Source organism: Triturus cristatus, chromosome 12, assembly GCF_964204655.1.
Source record: "Triturus cristatus chromosome 12, aTriCri1.1, whole genome shotgun sequence".
NCBI lineage: Eukaryota > Metazoa > Chordata > Amphibia > Caudata > Salamandridae > Triturus > Triturus cristatus.
The window spans coordinates 299,605,884-299,628,397 of NC_140595.1; the positions used below are offsets into that span (position 1 = coordinate 299,605,884).

General features: G+C 46.6%; 1 protein-coding gene across 3 annotated transcripts in view; it reads right to left on the reverse strand.

Annotated features, from left to right (window-relative positions):
* The window catches only part of E2F4 (E2F transcription factor 4), a 253,243-nt gene that overhangs the window by 57,278 nt on the left and 173,451 nt on the right, over positions 1-22,514 (reverse strand). For all 3 annotated transcript variants that reach the window (XM_085638829.1, XM_085638828.1, XM_085638830.1), the window contains 3 exons: positions 15,248-15,291; positions 14,725-14,786; positions 4,967-5,267 (listed from right to left, as the gene is read on the reverse strand). In XM_085638829.1, the coding sequence (XP_085494955.1) occupies positions 4,967-5,267; positions 14,725-14,786; positions 15,248-15,291 (407 nt within the window). The remainder of the gene's footprint in view (positions 1-4,966; positions 5,268-14,724; positions 14,787-15,247; positions 15,292-22,514) is intronic.

Consider the following 22,514-nt stretch of genomic DNA (forward strand, 5'->3'; position numbering starts at 1 on the left):
CTATTTTGAACACACACAATTGCTGATTGATAAGGAGGGGCGGTATGTCTTGGTGAAAGGCAGACTACTAGGGAAAGAGGTGACCCTGAGGAGCATTTCCTTTCTTAACCAAAAACACTTTGCATTCCTCTAGTTACAGTCAGCTCCTCTGAGGCAACTAGTGGGAGGGGACTTCAACTTTGTCACTGATGTCCACCTGGCTGCTCCACATCTCCCTTACTTGGATCACCGCCTCAAAGAATAGCAGCGGGATTCTGTGACTGGCTATACCAATGGGAATTGACAGAGGTTCGGCACATTCAACACGGTCTACAGCGAGAGTATTCATACTTCTCCCACATACATGCTGGACAGGTTCTTGTGTCTGAGAGGTTGAGCCAATATGCAACCGTAACTGAATATTTTGGACGTAGCCTGTAAGACCACAGTCCCCTCCTTCTGAGATTTTGCCCTATAGATGACAGGCCGGCAATTCCCTCGTTGAGGCTCTGGAGGACGACTGCTGCAGAGAGTTACTTCATAAAGCCATCACAGAGTACTTTGCTAATAATCAAGGCTCTGCATCATCTGCCCCGGTAGAATGGAAAACCTTTCAGGTCGTATTCCGAGGTCACTGCATGGGCCAATCAGTAGGGATTTGTGATCTCAATTGGGAATTACACACATCAGATGGCAACCTTCTTACACTAGACAATAACTTAAGGTCAGACCCATCTAATCACCTAAAGCTTCTGGAAGCCTGAGAACGCTACAATACTACCTTAGAGCAACTAAGATGCCATGTCTATAAAAACTACATAGCTAGAGCTCACGACGAGGTGGGTAAATTAGGGAGACTACTGTCATAGCCCATTCACCCCGAGCTCTGTGGCACACCAATCACACGTTTAACAACGGCTGCAGGTGCTCACATTTATTCCCCGGGGACGTTTAATGATGAATTTCTAACTCATTACGAAGCACTCTATTGTCGCCTAGAGGCGCTGCCAGAGAGCTTGCAAGACAGGTTCCTGGACTATCTACCCCTCCCAACCCTACCTCTTGGGACAAGCGAGTCTATCGGGGGACCAGTCCGGCTCTGTGTCCACTTCGGGGACGAGGATGGGGGTTGACACAGACCGGGGGTACGGTTGACATCGGGGAAGGTGGAGTAAGATTGACCAGCGTCAGGCCGCTTCCGATAACAGATCAACCGGGGCCCACCGGAGTCAAGCCGAAGCCGCTGGCGTGGAAGGCCTAGGGCCCTCAATCGACTCCTTGGGATCCGAAGGCACACCAGCAGAGCTGGGCTTCCCAAAAATGAGGTACAAGGCCTCATAGAACTTTTGGATCTGGGCAGGAGATGAACAGGCTTACGGAAAAGCGGGGAGGCGCGGAGTCGTCTCAGAAGGAGGCTCCGGGAACTGAGCTTTCGAGCGACGACACTCAAAGTCCAGCATCCCGTCGGCCGAGGAGAAGTCGAAGAACACTTGTTCTATTGCGATGACCTCTTGTGATGACTTGGAATGCAACGAGGAGTGCGGGCTCCACAACCATTTTCTGGACCTTCCTCTCGAACAAGAGTGAGGCAGAACCAAGCGCCGGGCTTCCAACAGCTTTCGGGATCACTCCTGCAAAGCCTTCAGATTCACAGCCCGGCACTCAGAGCACGACTTTGGGTCGTGGTTGCGTTCCAGGTACCAGAGTCACACGAGGTGCGGATCAGTCACGGATAGCAGGAGCCGTAGGGCTTGAAGCCGGTCCTATGCTGGGAGATTCCCAACGCACCAGGAGTCCAAGACTCAAAAAAGTTGAAAAAAAGTTGAAAAAAGGCTAGCCAAAAAATGACTAAGGGGTAGCTTCCTCCGGATCTACGCTTAGGCTGGCGCGGAAAAAGAAAGAACTGACATCAGCACACATGGGCGGCGTCTATATAGGTCATGCGATGTCATCCTGGTACTCACGATGCAGATGACGAACGCAGAGCGACAGACGCGCAGGGATACTGCTGTTGAGAAATCTCCGGATCCAGACTGGCGCCTGGGGGGAAATTCTAAGGTAAGGAATCTACAACTAATAGCTTCTATCAGATCACAGAAACTTGACGATCACAAGAAGTCTGTGACAACATTACCAATAAATTGATTAAAGTTTTTTTACGAAAACTGAAAATTACCTGAAGGAGAACACAGACAACACCACAACATGAGGCCTCACCCCCACAGAAAGACAGCAATAACCCTCCACAAATGCATACCTTCAATACCCAGTCACAAAACGTTTTCTTTGATATGATCACTGCATCCAGACCATCAGACCCCGCACCACCAAGAACCTAAAGATATTCTTCATTTAAACCGTGCAGGAGAGGTAGCCTGATGCCTAATCAACAGGTCCCTCGAAAAAGGTTAATTCCTACCCGACTTCAAAACCTCATACCCCCCACCCAAAACAAAAACCTCAACCCGTCTGACCCAGCAGATTAAAGGCCCATATAAAATGGACCATTCTTCAGAAACCATTTGAGAGAGCAGTGTTTACTTGACTCTAATTTTACCAAACATTATGGCTTACTGTCAGACCAATAAGTCTGGTTTCAGATCAGGAAGAGGTGCAAAGTCAGCCATTGTATCCATCTGGGATGAGCTACAAGTTACTGGGGACAAAAACGGAGTAGCTTCTTTATTACTTCTGGATTTATCGGCTGAATTTGACACTGTCCACCACCACAACCAACAGCAAAAATTTCAATCAATAAAAAAAAATCATATCTGAATCTGTGAAAATGCTTTAAAATGGATTGCTTCTTATCTAACAGAAAGTGTAGTCTACCTGACTGCCTTTGAACCATAAACACATGGATGCCGAAGAACCATCTAAAGCTCAATACCTCAAAGACAGATTTATGACATGCAGACAATGGCAAAACGACCAGCTTACCAACATGTAGCATAAGGAACTTGTAGCCCCTCTGACAAAATCAAGAGAAGTTGGACATCTAGGAGTGACTATGAAAACAACATTTACCTTGGTGAACCTGCATTCGTTAAAAACAAAATACGACTCATCCACAATACTGCTGTAAGGCTTCTTCTCCACCTTCACCCGAGACAACATATGGCCCAGTCCTGTAACCTCTCTACTGGCTACCTATATCTAGAAGGTAATGTTCGAGGCACTTTGCATTGTCCACAGGGCCTCCCAAGGTAAAGGACCGCTATACCTGCAAGTTAAAGTCAAGCAATACAAACCACACAGAACACTGCACTCTAGGCGTACACCTTTTATCACTTTAACACCTTACCATAGGAAATCCGTAGGAGGCACTGCTTTCTCAGTACAAGATGCCAAGCTCTGAAACTCACTTCCAGCCAGCACTAAAAAATCCAGGAGCATATAAAGATCTAAAAGTTGAAAACTTGGCTATTTCCTAGATAAGTGCACCACCTGCAGACAAGCAACAGAGCTCAGAAAATTGTCACAGCCTCAAGCGCAATCCTTCGCTTACAAACTATTAATTGGAAAATCGTCAACCAGCAAACTGTTTCATTATGCAGGTAAGCAACAAAGGGCTGATCTATGGGCCGCTATGATATTATAAAGGTATTTACTTCCATATATAACTGTTATGGTGCACAATAATACTAAAACCATAATACACAGTGATCAGCAAAAATTCTTAACTTACACCTATTAAATTCATATAATACATATCTGCTATGAAGGTAATCCATCACCAGCACTGTACAGCCAAAAAACTAAACATCACCAAATGAACAGGATGGAATACCAGAAGAGATCCGTCACACATTACTGGACAGTTTTAGAGGACCTTCATATAGTCCATTCACTGCAGGTCCCAAATATCTATACAATCTGACCACTTCATTACATCTCACAAAGACACTCCAACAAAGCTAGCTCAAGACCACAGCAATACACAAAATTCCAGATTGGACAACCAAGTGCAGTAACTAGCTAAGCAGACTACATGATATGAAATACCATTAAGGACCTGCTGAGCTGTTCAAAGCTAACAGCATACATAAACCATAAAACTACGTGTCTATCTCTTACACTTCATCATCCAACACACTGCTATGCTTTGCTTCCCATAACATTATCACCGTACCTCAGTGGTCATTACACATGACATGGAAACATTTCGCACATAGGCTCAAAACAAAGATATCCTTCCAACAACACAGCCTACACTGTGCAGCATGCTACTCATACAGGCAAGCGTTTCAGCACCCCACATAAGGGTAGTAAGATCTATATAAATGCTGCAATACAATATGTTTACTACACAGGTAAGAATTGTATAGTCCATTATCTCTGTAAAACATTGTTTTTTCGGATTGAACTGTCAAATGTTTTTGTTGTTCAGCGTCAAATTACTTTTTGAATGTTTGCTCTTTAGAGAAATATTATATCATAATTATGCAGCTCAGCCACACAAAACTGTTCTAAACAGCAAAAAAGTTGTCTCAACCAGCAGTGTGTGGTATACATAGTGTGTGTAGAACAGGGGGGGATTTTTTTTGGGTCAGGAAATCAAATTCAAAAGCCAGTATAAACATAAAAGACAAAAATACCCCTTGCATTAAAATATAAGAAATAAGTGACGTAAAACTGCGACACCAAACAAAGAAGATGGGGAAGACTGCCCAGGAAAAGAGCATTTTCTAACCCCATCATGTTTCTGGAGAATCAGGAGGAGACTTTGGATTATTTGTGATGCTGGAACTATATGAGGGACCTGGTGTGCAGAGAGGAGCGAGGTCCTCTCAGTTGATTTTTAAGGCATGATCTTTAGGATGGAAGCTGCATTCTGGCACCAGTGTCTCACAAGGAACTGCAAAGAAGGTAGTGCCGAACTTGTGAATACCTTTCAATCAGCACAGAGGTGGTATGAAAGTCTGGGGAATAAGAATGCGCCCAAGAGTCTGAAGAAAAAAAAATGCGTCTAGAGCTGCAGACATACCTGTGCTTTTGTTTGTGGGTGTCCTTGGACTGTGGCTGCTTTGAGGGCTGTGCTCTGCAGGTTGACTTTTAGTAGTCTCTGCTGAATCTTGATGCTGAGTTAGAGATGGCCTCTGCGGTGCAGATGTCACAGCAGGCTGTGCAGGTGTTGCTGTGGGCTGACACTGGATTAGGTCTTCAGGCGGAGGTACAGGTACAACAACTGGGGTGGAGTTATATGCATCCTTGTTCACCAAAAGAACTTCAATCGGGCCTGTTGTGCTTTTTAGATGGATTTGATATTTTCTCTGCCCGTTCAGACCCTGGGTTGCAACAAAGAGTAGCTATGTCAAATACGTGTCACTAAGATGACAAGAACCAAAAAAGGATGCACCCTACATTCAGCAAAGTACCACCTATGCAAATCATATATAGAACATACATAAAAAGGCAAAATGCACACAAATAATTATTTACAAAATGCATTAGATCATGGTATGAAAAGACACATCTGTCTTGTTATGTAATGCGTAAGTTCACAAATTATTATGACTCTTAGAAAAGCTCGGCATTTAATAGCACAGATTAATAGCGACTTACAGGACTGGACTCCGGGACCCAAGGCGAGTATGGGCAAGGTCCAAGTCCACATCAACAGGTAAACTCGAAAGGCTCTGGGGCGTCCGGGTGCAGAGTTGTGTTACTGCCCCGGGTGTCTGAAAAGAGGCTGCAAGCTGGGACTTGGGGGAGACCAGTCCAGGGGAACCCACAGGGGATCAAGACCCTCCAGATGCTCTGGCACATAGGGACACCGTTGCCCCACTTCTTCTCTGGCTGTGGGGCTTGGGTCCAGTGGTGGCTGTTGGTGTCTGGTCCGGTGGTGGAGTCTATCGTGGTTGGAGGGGGCCTGTAGAAAGAGGCTGCAGGCGGCGACTGGAAGTTCAGTCTGGGCAAACCCAAGCGTGAGCTTAGCCTTAGTGGGTCTCAGGAACCTGTTGGCACATTCACTTCCCTTGGACTTGGGCTCTGTGGCGCGGGTGCAGAGGTGCCCTGAGGCGTTAGGGAGCGGGGGGGGGGGGGGCTCTCTCTTTGTCTTGGATTCTGCTAAAGAGGGGCTAACGGGACAGCTGGGTCACACATGATGTGGGTCTCATTGTCCCTTAAGTCCCTAAACATGCAGGTCGGTTATTCTCGGTGTTGGGGTCTGGACTGGACACAACAAGCCTTGGTTGCTGCAAGGGGTCCAGTACTCCAAGTACTGGTACTGTGCGGATTGGTTCAGTCCACGGGTCCCAACACTTGGAGGGAGGGCAGATTTGACCCGAAGGAGCACTGCTACCTACCTCTTCCTTTGCGGTTGCTGCGTCGATAGTCCTGGTGAGCCGCAGGTCGGTGAACTGGGTCTTGCTTCTTTGGTGCCTGCAGCTGGGGAGTAGCTCCTCTACTCCAAGGGAGTTTCTTTGGCAATTGGCGAAGAAAAGGCAGCCCTCCGGGTTTCTTGAAGTCTGTATAGCAGTGGGACGAGTCACTTGCTTCACGAGGGTGGGGTGCAGCAGGCAGGCTGACAGGGTTTGGCGCCAAGCCAGTCATGCTCCTTGGTACTCGGATAAGTAGTCTTCTTTATCCACTCATATTATATCCATCTAAATCTGAAGTCTTGGTCTCAGGGAATCCACTAAATACTCAAATGGACTACTTCCCCCTGGCGTCACAATGCCCCCTAAATTACCACTTCATTTGGGGAGTGGGTATCACCCTGTCCCAGAATTCCTAACTTCACCACACATAAGATGGTGGAATTCCTAACTTTGTGTTCACTTCAAGCTGGTCACCCTAGAGGTGTGCCCAGCCTGGCAGTGCAACATGTAAGATGGGCCCAGGGCAGGGGGTAGCATTTCCCCTGCCTGGGGAGGCCTTGGGTCGCATATCAATGGTGGCAGAGGCCTTTGAAGCCTCCTGCCTTGTTATGGTGATTTACCAGCCATCCTAGAGGAGGCGGTGATAACATCTCTCTCCGGAGGAGGGATTGTTTATGTCCTCTGCGAGCGGGGCTCTACCCTGCTGGAGGGAACTCCTGGGGTGGGGGTGGGGCGTCAGAAACCTATCTATAGTGGCAGGCTGGACTCAGTGTGGCTTTATTAATACGAGGTGTTTGCTGCCAAACACCATAGTTTTCAGTGAAGCCTTTATGTAGCTGGGTATCTTGTTTTGACCAGTGCCCAGTACATACCTTCAGATGGCTACCCTCCTTACTTGCAATATCTAGGAATTGAACTAGACATCACAGGGGCATATCTGCTAAGGCAGATATGTCTCACATCAAATATATTGGACCCAACCTTAGGGCTCAAACACCTGCTGTAGGGGTGACGTACATATATGAGATAGTGACTTTGGCAGGACACAGGAGTGTGTCAAGTCATGGTTTCACTCATGGTTTGCACCATGTCATGCAGCATGCAATGGCAGTCTGTGTGACATTTGTATGTGGGTACCTTAGGGTAGCATAAATTATGCAGCAGCCCTTAGGGATCCTCTCTAGCACCCATGCCCTAGATACATGGGGTTCCATTTACTAGGGACTCACAGGGGTGCTAAAGTCCTTAGTCAATTGTAGAACAATTGAACTTCACTTTGTTTTAGACAAGGAGGACTGGCTCTGCGATCTGGTTAGTAGACGTTAGTGCACTGTCAGAGTCGAAAATCAGCATCTAGTAGCTAAAAAAGGGGGCAAAAGGTGGGAGACAACTACAACAAAAGCCCAGTTTCATACATGAAGCTAGAAAAATATCTGGATATCCTTTTCTTTTCCTTAGTTATCAGCTCCATGGTGAGATGAAATCACGCTTTTAATTCCTTTCTGCTAATTTTGTTTGGTCTGGTGGGGTCCATTCGGTGTTCCATCTAACTGCATGTCTCCAGTTCCCCTGTCTCACTGTTTCAGTGTTCACCTTCATATTTTCCCCAGAGGCCCCTTTTCTGGTTCCGGATGCAATTTGTTGAGGGTTTAACTTGTTTTATGTTCACTGCTAAGGGGATTTCTATTTTCCTTCATATTTTTAACCATCAACCCTTCTCAATATTCTTTTTGCATGGACCACAAAGTAGACTTTTTTAGCAGGTTTGTGACAGTCTGTAATGTTTAAGTGAATGTTGAACAGTGCTGGGTGTAAAAGAGGTGTTGTGTTAGTTGATATGGTTCCACTAATTTAGTGGGGTCACATTCTAAAGTGTTGCTCGTATGCACTGATGTACTGACAGTTATGGTTTAGCTGCATGATACTGTGTGTTTTGTGTGGTGTTCAGTACTGTCATTGTTCCCCCAGTCAAGAGGCTAACTGGAACGTTTCTATTTATATTAGAACTATAACAGTCCCAGACTGCAGGTTGCTTGAACCAAGATAAAAGTCCTTTTTGAATTGCTCAGTGGTGCGACCAGTTGCTCATCACACAAGTTTCATGAAATCCTTCTACAGTTGGAACTATTTTCCTGAGCTTGTAATGATGGACTGATTTGATCCTTCCCTACTGACCCTGGTGATAAAGGCATGCATTTTGGCTTCGTGATTTAGTCATTTCCTTGTGCACCACGCTTTTTTTGGCAAGAGGACGCCTGAGGATGGTCCCACACATATCGTGCCAAGGAGGAAATCAGCTATACATGGCTGACCCTTCTTTTAAATGATGTACCTTACTTTGCTGGTGGTTCTAAGTGTTAATTGTGAAAGGACTCTGGGTGTGGACAGCAAGATGGCCGACTAGCAGCTCTTAGCACCGGCTTCACCGGCCCACGAAAGAATCCAGCACCTAATCCTATTTAAAATCTACCTTTTCGACAAGAAACTGTGCTCCAAGAACGTACTCACTATCTGGCGAGAGGACCAAAAGGTGCGACGGGCTCAAAACAGACCGGCCTATGGACGAGGCGAGAACGAGGTGAGCCGCGAGACCTCCGGGGCAGACGCAGTGAAGGCCAGGAAACGATGTGCGGCCTCCCTGCTCCTCCATGGAGAGTGCTGAGGAACACTGTGCCACGAGTGTAGGCCTGCTGGTGAGGCCGGGCAAGGGTGCAGAAAGACCTTGAATGGACCAGAGCTGCAGCGGCCGGCACGGTCATAGGGCATCCCCCATAGAGAGGGGCTGCGTATTGAAGTGACCCGAGGACGTGAGGAGAGCGACAGGTCCCTCCTCCTCATTTCCCAGCGGTCCGATCCCTGTGAATCCTATGGTGCCAGAGAGCAGGCCTGAAGACGCTGGTGCGGTGCAGTAAGGGGGTGGACAGCAGCCAAGCAAGTCAGGCCAGGTGAGTCAGGGAGCACCTCTGGGACTGAGGGGGAAGAGATCATTGGTGAGAGCCTCATGATGTAGCAGTGACTGGCCCTAAAGTACTGAAGCCACCTACATCTGCTGAGAGGCAAGGAGGAACCTGTCCCTGCTGCTCAGGAGTGAAGATGGCCCAGTGGGCCCACCCCCACCAAGGAGCCCTGGGGACGGGGAGGTGGACTTAAGAGACATAATGCCCGGCTCCAAAGAGTCCAAAACAGCAGCCGTGGGCCGTAGCAATGACTTAACGTTCTGGTCAGAGCAAATGGGCCTCACGGCCAGCCAGAGATCCACGAAAGGAGTCCCCAAGAACTACGGCCTCTAACAACAACTCACCCAGATATCAGGGGGGATCCTCGGCAGAACAGCACCCCCTTACACGAAGGCCTACATTCGAAATACCAGAAACATAACCTAACCTAACCCAAGATTGAACACGGAGAGAGATAAGGAACAGAGAGCCTCCAGCGGATTTCTGATCTGAAGTAGGTCCGCCCCATCACTGATCCAACGTACCAGGGCCAACAATCAAAGACATGGACAAAGAACCCAAAGCGCAGCGGCAAGGCAAACTAGATAAATACACAAAACCTGTTGAGAAAGCGGCGGACCTGAGTGGAACATAACCCCCCACCCTGGACAACGTGATGCTCCTGTAAGCCATAAATGCCTCTAGAGAAGCCATGGAAGGCACTATCTCAAAATGGCCTACCCTACTTTCTAGCACAGTGGATATGAAGATGTAATCAATGATTGAATCATTTACTCTCCCCTTAAAGGATGGGGTCAATGTGTTAGGTGTCCCACACCCAATCATATCCATCGTATGAGTTAGTGCAAACTTGCTGACAATTCTACTTAGCGCCAGACCCTCTCTGGAGTGCTCCGGGTGCCCGCCCTTAATGGAAGGACAGGCATCCCATCTCCCACCTTCCCATTTCAGGTGGGGACACTGATGACAATTAAAATCCCCCATAAGGATTAACTGGGTACCTGCATCCCTTGTGTCATTTAAGCTGGTCAGCCTCTCCTCCAGCTCAACCAAGTTTAACATGGATTGTCCTGCATTGTAAAAATTAATAAAAATAATCTTTGTGCCCTTAGTTGTGTATCTGACTCCCTGGAGGCAGCTTGAGTCCCACCCCAAGTCTGCCCATTTCCCATGCAGTGCCAATGCCACATACATGATTAACCCTCCCTTGGCACGACCCATAGGTGATTTCCTAGCTGCAACAAAGAACGATTTATAGCCTTCGAGGAATGATGCATTATTGCTTATTTCCCATGTTTCCTGGAGGCAGATGACATGTTGATTTTTAATAAAATCTTGCCAGTCCGAGTTATGGATCTTGTTTACCAGTCCTGCAATGTTCCAGGAAATCAGCCTCAGTTCTTTGTGGTTTAGATCTAGACCCTTGAGTACTCCGGGCGACTTCCTTGGGGTAGTGCGCATGTTTAGACTGTTGGCTGATGGTATCATGATTTCAGCTTCCCTCCCCAACACTCCTGCATAGCCGGCTACTAAATCTGAGTCAGATGCCCCCGGTGCCAAATCAGGTGCCCCTAGAGGGTGTGTTTCTCCAGTGGTACATTGAATATATGGTTCTGTCTCAAACTCCCCGTTCCCTGATTTCGTCAGTCAATCTTGCTCATCCAGGGCAGACAAACTTGAAAGTGAAGCAAATCTATTCGATACATTACTGTAAACCTCCTCCCTTCTATTCATGACTGCCCCTGACCCCTGCCATCTCGCCCCATTATCCTGTGCTCTGTTCCTATAAAAAAAATGCAGGGGTAACATCCTGATGCAGGACCCGTTACCTCCCTCCTCATTGTCAAGCAGATCTCTAACAACCTCGGGGTGCCTAAAATTGACAATCACACAGTCGCCCGCAAATTTTTTCTAGGTTTTTCCAATCCAGGCAACTCTCCTAGCCATAAGGATGTGCCTATGCTGCAATCTCCTGGCAGGTGTATTTCTAAGTAACCAGTGCGAGGCTTTATTAATCAGTGTGTCGGTCGTTTCTTCTCTATCATTGTTAAGACCAGGCACGCCAACTAACCCAATCGAATAGGGACTGGATGCGGGGGGTAAGTCCAGTGTCTGGAGACCTGGAGTGCTCTGGACGCAAACATTCCTAGTGATCTTATCAGCATTAACAAGCTCTTTTGGGCCCCGACAATCATCCTTGGGATCAAGAAGGGTTCGAGTGATACCCTGAACCTGTCCACCGGGAATCCTGTTGCATGTATTCCCATGTTCCCGGTGTATTTCCCTGTGGTCTCTAGGCTCAGGGTCAGAATTAGTGGTAGCCTTATTCCCGCAATCAGCCACTGCTAGCTCCTCCTCCTCCCTCATTTGTGGTTTGGCCCCGGGAGGCTGTCCAGTAACTGGGTCAACCAACCTACTTATTTTCTCCACCAAGTTTAGAATTGCTGTCATAACTGGATCTAAATGCTGAGATAAAAGCTGTTCCATTTTTTCTCCAAAAGCTGTGGTGATGTCATGCAGCCCCACCACCCTGTTTGTGTTATGACAATCTGAGCATACTGTGGTCTCGGGGTTTAAATTACCTCTTTTGCTAGGTTTAGTTTGCCCTCTGCGGCTAGGCTTGCTGGGGCGATTTGCTATAAGCATTCCGCCACTATCTGGGTGCCCTATCACTAATTGGGATCTTTTAGAGCGTGTGATTACTTCACTAATGGGAGGCTGAGTGAGGTCACCATTAGGCGCTAGTCGTTGTGCGCTAGACGCCCCCCTTTGTTCTTCTCCACCCGGTGTATTATATTCAGTAACCGGCTGGGTATTAATATTAGCGGGCAATTGCTTCGGGCTACCTATATTGATGAGGTCTGTCACAATTGGGCCTAGTGTGTCTGGGTCTAGGCCCCCCTGTAGGCTACACTCTGCCCCCGTTAGTGTGTCAGAGGAACGGGGCTGGGTTAGATGGGCTTGTGTTGTTTTGGGTAAACGGGCTCCTCCACCAGGCGTTGGGCAAAGAGCTATGTTGCCCAACGAAGACCGTTTATTTGCTATTAGGGAATCCAGCGAGAGCCGCATCTCAGTCAGCTGGATCTCGTGAGCTAATAATGACTCGGCGCGTATAATAAATGCGTCCAGGGTTCCCTTTACCTCTCCCTCTATCCTTGAGTGATGGTTCTTTGACTTAACCATAGTCTAGTTAGCACTACCCCACTTGTTTGTACAAACGCCTCGAACGGGGGTGATGTGTCTAGAGGGTACAATGTCACACCAGAGGCTCACGATGAACTCCTCAAGGCCACCTAGCGGCAGCAAATGGCATACATGACACTGAGGGTATGAGCTACCTGAATATCGGTGCAGGAAGCAGAAGTCTCGAGCTCCAGTAGGTGAGTCAGGTACGACCTCCACACGGGCAGTGTCCGGCGTAGATCCAAGGGACAGGGCCCAGCCCGGCCTCGTTTGGCCCCGGACGGCCACAGACGGTCCCGCCCTTGTCCCGGGCTTATCCCGGGCTTATCCCGGCGTCGCCCACGCGCGTCCCGCGACGCGGGGGGAGCGATGCTCCTTTATGCGCCTCCGGGCGCGTGGATGTCGTCAGGGCCCGCGAAGCACTCTGGGGGCTGTAGTCTCCCCCCGCTCTCGGCCGCGAAAGGTAGTGGCGGCGGCGGGGGAGACACACAGCAAGGAGACACCCCGGAACGGCGGTGACAGCACCAGCAGCAGGGCAGCAAGTCAGGGTCCCCCAGCAGGTAAGCAGCGATCAGATTTGAGAAGTTCCCGCTCTCCGAGAGGAGCGATGCTCTTTTATGCGCCTCCGGGCGCGTGGATGTCGTCAGGGCCCGCGAAGCACTCTGGGGGCTGTAGTCTCCCCCCGCTCTCGGCCGCGAAAGGTAGTGGCGGCGGCGGGGGAGACACACAGCAAGGAGACACCCCGGAACGGCGGTGACAGCACCAGCAGCAGGGCAGCAAGTCAGGGTCCCCCAGAAGGTAAGCAGCGATCAGATTTGAGAAGTTCAACTGTTAATTAACTGGTTCAACATGCTATTATTGATGAACTGTGGAATTATGTATCCCGCTATGAATCCACTGCTGTCAATATTTGTATAGGCCCCTGGTTGCAGGTGGTTACTGATCAGCCTCTGTGCTAGTTGAGTACTAACTTGAGACGTTCTTCGATGTTAAACAAGGAACATTCCACAGCACTGGGAGGCCAGAGGGTAAAGAGGAATCGGCAGTTAGCTAGAGTATCCCTCAGAAACAGCATCAACAAATGTAAGTAATTTGTTCTTCTGAATAATATTTCTAATCAAAGATTTCTCACCTTTGAAAATATACCAAAGCAGTATACCTCAAAGTGAAGGGACTGTTGAGTAGGTTTTGATCAAACAGCCTTGCAGGACCGAGCAGGCAAAGTGCCCTTCCCGCCGGACCTGGATTCAGGGCTCCTTTCAGCTCACAGACAGCAGGTGCAGTCCTCTTCTGATCTTCTGCAGGAGCACAAAGTGGTCTGAGGAGTGCTTGAGGATGCCACATTTATACATTGCACTAGCTAGTGAACGAGGGTGAGTTCTGGTGCCCCTCTATGCAATGGGGTAAAAGTTCATGGGCCCAAAGTAACTACGTATGCAGATGTTGCAGTCTGCATTAATGCAAACAGGCCCAAAATGCAATGTGTAAGGGCACTTTCAAAATGGCAATAGTCTAAAGCCACACTAAAAGTGGGCTCCTAGGGTTGGGGTGTGTACTATGGTAATCCTAGTGTCCTCCCACATCGAACACTAAAATACAGTTTAAGGCAGGTACCGTCCCCACAACAAACCTAGAATCAGAAGTCTGGTTGAACAAAAGCAGGGTCTGCCTTGGAATCCTGCTCTCTCCCTTTCAAGTGAAATTCTTTCAGGGTTGTTTCAGGTACACCAAGGAACCAGGAGGTATTCATTTTAAAAATACTTCTCTGCCCACCATACCTTCTGCACACAGGCCTCCAAAAATTATGCGATCTCCCCTGTCTGCACTCGTTTAGGAGAATGCATTCAACCGTTGCATGGGCACACGCCATGCCACCATCCAGATATACATCTGCGGTTCACAGCTGCCCCATTTCATCTCTGCTCTTCCCCATGCCTTGAGCACAGTTTATATCTCGGTTTTACCATGGCAAGGTCTTGTCTCCTATAGATGTTCCGTTCAGGGTAGTCTCAAATGTGCCGGGGCTCCTGCAGGGACCAGCCATGATCTCATCCAAGCACTCTGTGCACTCATCCACATACGAGGACTTTGAATGGGTAGCAGTGTTGTCCCTCTTTGTACCACAGGCCACGATCGATCGATCAAGCATCCCTCGCAGTAGATTTTCCCTGCGGGGGGGGGGGGGGGAGGTGATGGGGCGGGTGGATTCATGGTCAAGGGGCAGTCTAAAACTCAACCTGTCGGCTGATAACCCTTATGTACAAAGTTTGAAGATCACCTACCTCTGGAATTGGAACTTCTAAGCGGGTGCCAGAAGGAGCTCGAATGGCTAAAAGAGTGTCCCCTAAAAGAGAAATTTAAACATGAGAAATCCATTACCTAAAAGCAAAAGGTTATTTATCTCTGCATATACAGGAACGCAACATCTAAAGTGAAGTACTACCATAAAACTAAAGTTATTTCCTTTAAGAAGGGGCCATTCAAAGGAAAGGACAATAATACATCTCAATCCCACCCATGATTTGTTTTTTTGAAATAGGGCATAATTCTGCCCATTTAGTGTAGCACTTCTATTCAAGAGTTTTCCTACTAGCACACATTTCTGCAGACCCAAAACATTCAAGGCGTAAATGGAAAGTGCCAGACAAATGTCCAAAGCAATCCCCCATCCAGGTTTCCATAAGGGTATTAACAACCTTCCCAGAAAGAGTCAGGCAACTAAAAACACCTTTGAGGAAACCATGTTCCATTACAAGGCACACCATCCATCAAATTAAACCTTCAAGGGATGTACATTTCACTCACCTTTGAAGCACATGCAGATGTCCTCATGGGTCACATATGACAGCGTTCATAAAGTTAAGGATACTGACATATGTTGCTACTAATGGAGGTGACAACAGTATAAAAGACCTATTGCTTTGTGCACGTCACTGGTCAGTTACTTGTTCTGTAAGTGGTGAGGAGCCCAATATGTACTATTCTGGTAACAACCATCGCCAGACAGTGTGAATTTGCTTCCTTCCATGTGCTGTGAATAAAAGGTGTCCATAATACCCTATTTAACCTTTCAATCAAAAAAGGAAAACTGCTGAGCTGGCTAAGTAGAGAAGTAATTTTGTGACTTCCAAATTAAGTACATATCTCAATAAAGAGAGAAGAGTTGCACACTTGGGACATAGCCTCATTTACCCTACAGCAGAAAGTGCTGTAGAAGTTTGTGAAAGAGACTACAGAGCAGAACTGCAATATTAGCCTATTTAGTGAGTATCTGTTCTAGTTAAGAAAGCTTGTTTCCCAATATTAAAAGAAATAAATCTCTGGTTTTACACCAAGTTTGTCTACCTTGTCACCGTGAAGGTGAAAAGTTTGAGAAAGTGAATTAAACACCGCTGTCAATACTTAGTAGTTACAGTTTGCGTCAAGTACTAGCAACATATGTTGTCCTTCCAATATGCAAAAAGGACTATCCTCGCTTAGGAGCAGGACCGACAGTTTGAATAAAAAAATGTACAGTCTTGTAAACAAGTAAATGCTCTTGCACACAAAGTACATTGGCGAAACAAACTAAGAAGTTTGGATCATCTTTATTTACCAAGTTTTTCTGAGTGAAAGAATCTAACATTTGTAATCTACACAGTTTGAATGGAACCGCATAACATAAAAACTTGCTGATCTGTCTTGTGAATGTAAGATACGGGGACCAGGAAAAGTGAACTAAAGAGTTAATTTTCAGGTGTTTCCCAAACAAGAGGTGGGTAAATTCTGCTCCTTGGCTGGGCACTAAGGCAATCCAGAGTTGGGAACCCTAGGCACCCAAGGATTATCTTCAGTGCTTCATCATCAAAGAAAGGGACAAGAGTTCTAGGGAACAATTAACCAATAACAAGAGCAAAGACATTTGCGTATATTAATATCTACTGAAATATGTCTTGGCTGCAAAAACAATGGCAGTGTTAGTTTCTAACAGGCATCAGCATGCATAAGGAAAATATTACTTACCCTGTTACCATATATTCTTAGTTGGAAGTTGCAAGTTATTTTCGAATCGCAAAACTTTTGCGACTCCATCCTTGGACCACAATGCACCAAGATGAAGACTCCACTTCAGATACTTTCTTGTTCAGAGGCTGAGTAGTGTCAATGGAGTGTAATGTTAAAGAGAAGGAAACCAGGGGACTTACAGCCACATGTAGGGAACATATAAAACCTTAAAGACTGTTATTGGTGGTTTTTACAACTGACTGTGCGTTTAGTAGATTACTGTTGTGGATTAATTTAATCTACACCTTATTCTGTATTAACATGTAAATGGTGGGGTCCAACAGTGGATCATTGGAAAAATTGTAATTGGCAATTAACAACATTGGTGTTATAATTCTTATATCATATTAACCCCTTCAGCGCGGCGCGGATTCCCCCGCGGTACTGAAGGGTTCGAGTGCGGGCGGGGCCATGACGGAACGGTTCCGTCATGAGCACAGCTCAACCGATGCTCATGACGGAACCGTTCCGTCATGAGCATGGAAGGGGTTAAGAAAACCAACAATTTGCTTTCATAAAGTCTGGTGGTGTTACCTTTTTAGCAAAAATAGTATTTTAAAATTACTAGGATTCCTTTTAAACTTTGATAAATGGCAAGGATATATTTCATTGGGGGGAGGGGGGTAATCGCCAAATTCTAATTGAAAAAGTTGTAATCTGTTCACAATTTTTTGGGGACAAAACTTAGTGTTGCTGCTTCTTGTACAAACTGCACTTTAAAATTACTAGGAATATTTTCTTAAGTTTCGCAAAGTGGAAAAGTTGTACCCAAGTCTCTGGGACTATTGTCATGATTTTAATAGTAAAAGTTTTCATTAACTGGTCAATAAAATTAATTCATTCACTGTTGAAGACAAAAATAGTGTGAACTATTGACTGTAGAACCAACGAAGATGAAAAGAAGACATCGGAGTTCATCGCTGGCTTCTGTGGTACTACATGCTATGAATAGATTGTTACAGAAAACATGATCTTTTCCACTTGTCGCATGCGTTGCAGTAGATACATATGTTCTGCTTAGACTGTAAAGCATTTTGTCCCCAAAGTGGTGGCTAGTGAGCAGACTATAGTCTGGCCACCAAAATCCTGTTGGTGGGCTTAGACATCCAGCACAGTGAAGTTTAGTAAACCTGTGTGGTGTTGACCAAGTGGCAACTCTATAGATGTCTGAAAAGGAATGTTTCCCAAAAAGGCCATAATGGAGCCATTTTTACATGTTGAATATGCTTTTGGAGACACAGTCAGTGTGGACTTGATTTTGGCATATTAGGTTTGAATGGATTTGACAATCAGCCTAGCAATGCCAGCTTTAGAGAAGGGTTATCCGGTTTGAGGCTTAGCAAAAGCTATAAAAAATTGCTTTGTTTTGCATATGTGCTTGTTCTGTCAATACAGTTTGAGTACCCTTTTATCATGCGATGTATTTAAAGCCCTCTCCACTACAGAGTCTGAATGCAGGAAGAAGGGCAGCTTGATTATTTGGTTGATATGAAACTAAGACCACGTTGGGTAGAAATTCAGGGTTGGTTCTAAGGATCACCCTATCATTATGAACCTTGATGAAGGATTTCTATATGGTCAATGCCTAGAGGTCACTGATGTGTCGCGAAGAGGTGATGGCCACCTTCCAAGACAAGAACTGTATGCCACAGGAATCTAGGGGTTCAAAAGGAGGGCCCATTAGCTTTGTGAGGACATGATTCATAAAGCAGCAGTACTATGAGGTATGACTCTTGAATGCCTCCATGAGGTATTTTAAAAAATGCAAAAGGTGATGAATTTTCTCTGTTTTATATGTATGCTGCAACTGTGGCTAAGTGTAAAATGATGCAAGTACAGTCTAAACCAGCTTCTTGCAAATGCAAGCGGTAACATATAATATCCTGCAAAGAGACTTTAAGGGTGGCGGAGATTGATGTTCTTGCCGATGCAGTAATAGACTGTTTCCATATGGCGCCATAACATGAACATGTCGAGAGTTTATGCACCTCGCAGGATTTGCATACACCCCTCTGGGAGTTTGAGGTAATCATGGTCTAGCCAGATTGATAGATTGAGTTTCCTCGAGTGCGGATGTCTCAGCTGGCCATGATGCAAAGTGAGGTCCATCCTCAGGAGTGGTTTCTCATGCGGCCTCACGGACATCTCGAGGAGCATGAAGTACCAAAGTTGCCTGGTCCACACTGATGCTGCTAGGATGAGGATCATGGACACTTGCCTAATTTTTCACCAGATACAGAATTAAAGTAAAAGAGGGAAAAGCGCAAGCAAATCTCCCAGACCAGTTCATCCACAGTACATTACCCATGGACTGGGTACCTAGAAGGCAACGTTTTAGCATCCCATGTTTTTGAGGGTGTCAAACAGATTGTAATGAATCAGATTTTCACTAAAAAACACACCCAACCCCTGCACTCCCTTTCTGGGAGGCAAATTTACCACTGCGCCTTTAAAAATACACTTTGATCAGCACTTCCTAAAGACGAGGAAAGGACACAGCACTCCCTTTAGGCAAGGCAAGAAAAACAAATTCTGATGCATTTAAAATAATACACACAAGTTTATTAATGCAACATTTTAAAAAGACAGGCCAAATATATCAATAATGGCAGACTCAAAGAAAACTATTGATTAATGCAATGTTAAAAAAAGTAAGCCAAATATATCAGTAAATGCAGATTCTCAGATGTCAAAAGAATAATTAAATGAAGAATTGAAATAGAATGCAATATATACAGATGGCAAAAGAGTAAAAAATATATACAAGAGAGAGGGAGAGAGAGGTTAGGAACACCTCACCGACTGATTCTGCAACATCCTTGCCGGCTCTTTAGCTGGGGAAGCCCTTTCAACAGCCCAGGTAGGAGTGTCAGCCAGGACTCTAGTTCCATCACCATTCCACAGCAATACGTCTATTCTGTGATGATCTTCCACCTGACCAACGAAAGCTTCCAGCTTAAATATAATTATTCAACGTGAGGCAAAGTTTCTAGAAAACCCTACCCCTTTCTCATTGGAAAAAACCGAGCAGGCTGTGCCAGTCTGTGTCAAGGCCAAGACAGTGGCTGGCCAAGCCTCTCTAGTTTAACTCTGAGACAGAGTTTGTACATTCCACAGATAATATCCAGTTCACTCTGGTCAGTGAGGTGCGAAAAACAAGTGAGGAGCAGAAAGACCTTGAATTATGAATCGCAAGGACTGCTGTGTAGGTAGGAGCAAGGCAAAGTTAGACATGAGGCCATGTCAAAGCCAACAGTAAGAGCTCCTAATTCTGTGCACTCAGAAGCAAGGCAAAGTCAGAAAGCAAGATGACATGAGACCATGTCAAAGCCAATAGTAATTAACCAAAACAACTTGCAAGCACTGCTGTGCACACAGAGAAACTGCAGCAAGGCAAAGCCAAGGGAAAAAGGTGACATGAAACCATGTCAAAGCCAATACTAAGCACTTATATTATAAATGTACTGTTCTACTCCATGACAGCTCTCACTAAAAGACATAATTATAAGACAGAAGAGAAGCAGGCATATGCAGGACCATCTCATATATCCAGACTAAGGTAAAATAACACACTGTCAGTTAAAATAGTGGTAATTGAGGGTCATCATTGGGTGCCAAATCACAAGAGCGCCTCTTATTACACAGATCGATGGTCAGAGTGCTCCACTGAAGGAAGTATCTTTGAAGACGTGTTGGCTTCAGCATCTTTTTGTGGACTTGTTGATGTGTCCTGCTTAGCAGGTCCACAAAGTAGTTTGTCCACCTTCGGCAAATGCTCTGCTAAGAGCAGGATGTCGCTGCAAATAGCACTGTGCACATCTCCTGCACAAGTGGAAGCAGATCGGACAAAGGGGTCCACCCCCGCTTCTGGATGTAATACATAGCTGTCATGTTCTTCTTCAGAAGGACTGTTTGCCTAGAATGGGCTTGAAGACGACTCTTAGGGCTAGATGGATGGTCAAGAGTTCCTGGTAGTTGAAATGGCATCTCTGAAGTTGTGGGCTGCAGGTACCCTGAACAGTCATGTGATTGAGGTGAGCTCCCCACCCCATGAGAGAGGCGACCGTGGTACCAGGACACCATTTGAGAGTGCACGGAGGTCTGGCCTTTAGCAATACCAGCTACTTCAATTCACCCTCCACACGAACTGCCTTGTGAGGCACTCTTACCCTACTGCCTCATTACCATTCCTAAAGTTAGAGGACAAAGTCTCTGCAAAACAGGAAGCAGCTTTTGGAATGCCATCACCTTCCGTTGGTTGGGTGAGCCTTCCCTGTGGTGGAATTTATGATCAACCCTAAGAAGTGTTGGGTCTTTTGGGGCTGAAGATGGATTTCTTAAGTGGTGATGGTGAACCCTAGGTTGTGGAGAAAGGACACAGCTGAGTGTGCGCTAAGCATTGTCCTTGATCAGCCAGTCACTGAGGTTACAGAAAGACGTGAATAATGTTTCTGTAGCCATCACCACCGCTGAACACTTTGTGAACACCCATTGGGCCACAGAGACGTCAAAGGCCAGACCTTTAAAATAGCAGAGCTGTCCACTTCCCACAAAGCGCAAGTAGTGGTGGTGAGATGGATGCATGGGGGAAGTGCAAACAGGGGTATTAGGTTGAGCACCACTGAGAAGTCCCCTCGTCGGAATGTGATGACATAGTGCTGGGTGGTGACGTGGAAGCTCTCAGGCAGGATGTACTGATTTAGCCTAATTTAGTTCTTCTTGGGTATTAAGTAGCAGAGAGAGTACACAACTTTGCCGTGCTGATGTGTGGGAAACCAGCTTGATGGCACCCTCAGGGAGGAGCGCCTCCACTTTCTGCTTTAGCGGCCAGATATTACGGAGATGAGGAAGTCTAGGCAATACCTGTGCTGTACAATGGAGCGAACCCACTTGTCAGAGGCAATTTGCTCCGACTTGGGGAGGAAATCCCTTGGTCTTACCCTAACAGGTGTCGTTTGGTCAGAGGAGAATAGTGGATCACTTTTTGAAGGCAGAGGTGCTCTAATTGGAGCTGCCTCTCCCCATATATTGCCTGTTGCCCCTGTATCCACTTTGCCAAGTATCTTGGCAGTCGGCATGTCTTAGAACTGCTGCTGGGACTGGTAGCCCAGTCTCTGGGTACATATCTTTCCTGTGGGCTGGAGGAAGGGGTTTCATAGGCTCCTATATTTCCTCCCAATGTGGAGTGGCATACCGGGAGAGCAAGAGGACAGAGTTGGCGATTCAGCAGGTTGTAGCAACCCTCACAGGCTTCTATACTGCATTAACCCTTCCTCTTGCCTTCTCTTGGGGATGCGGATTTTTCCCAGGTGCCTTCGCCAAGGCACACTGCCTTGCTGTGTGGATTACAAGGGAGTCCTGGGGAACCGGATCTTGTATGGATACTGAAACCTTCAGGAGCAGGCTTGAAGTTCTTCTCCAAGTGTGGAGTAGCCACTATCTTTCACCGGTTCTTTGAAGTTTTCAACATGCCCTTAAGCACACAGGGAGAGTCTGTATTGACATCAGTGCTGGACCTTTCTACAGAGAGGTTGGCTTACCCTTGGGCCACACAAATCTTAACGCTGTGATTCTGTACCTCCCTTTGGATTACCGCATGGTAGGCAGTTGTGCTGTCTGATGGGGAATCCTTTGCGAGGTAAGGTTCCAGGTCTGGGTCATCAAGAGGATCAGCTCTGTAGTCTTCCCACAGGTCCTCACCCCGCCCCCCCCGCCCAGCTCTAAGGGCTCGTAATAGGGGTCCCCAAGGTGGCACAGCATTCTTGGATCAGAGTCTGTATTAAGTGAATGTGGAGGTGAGTGTGCAGAGCGGGACCAGGGAGGTGTGCGAGGGCAAGGTGGGGGAGGGAGTACTCCTAGAGACCAGCAGCAGTGGTGGTATGCTGATGGTCCTCCCCAATTCTTCTAGGAATTTGAAACGTGACTGGGTAAAAGAAGGGGCAGATAGCTAAAAGAGGGTTCTTCTAATGCAAGTCCCCATTTCTGTTGGAACCTGAAGTGTGTATGTGTGTTTGTGAAGGGGTGGATA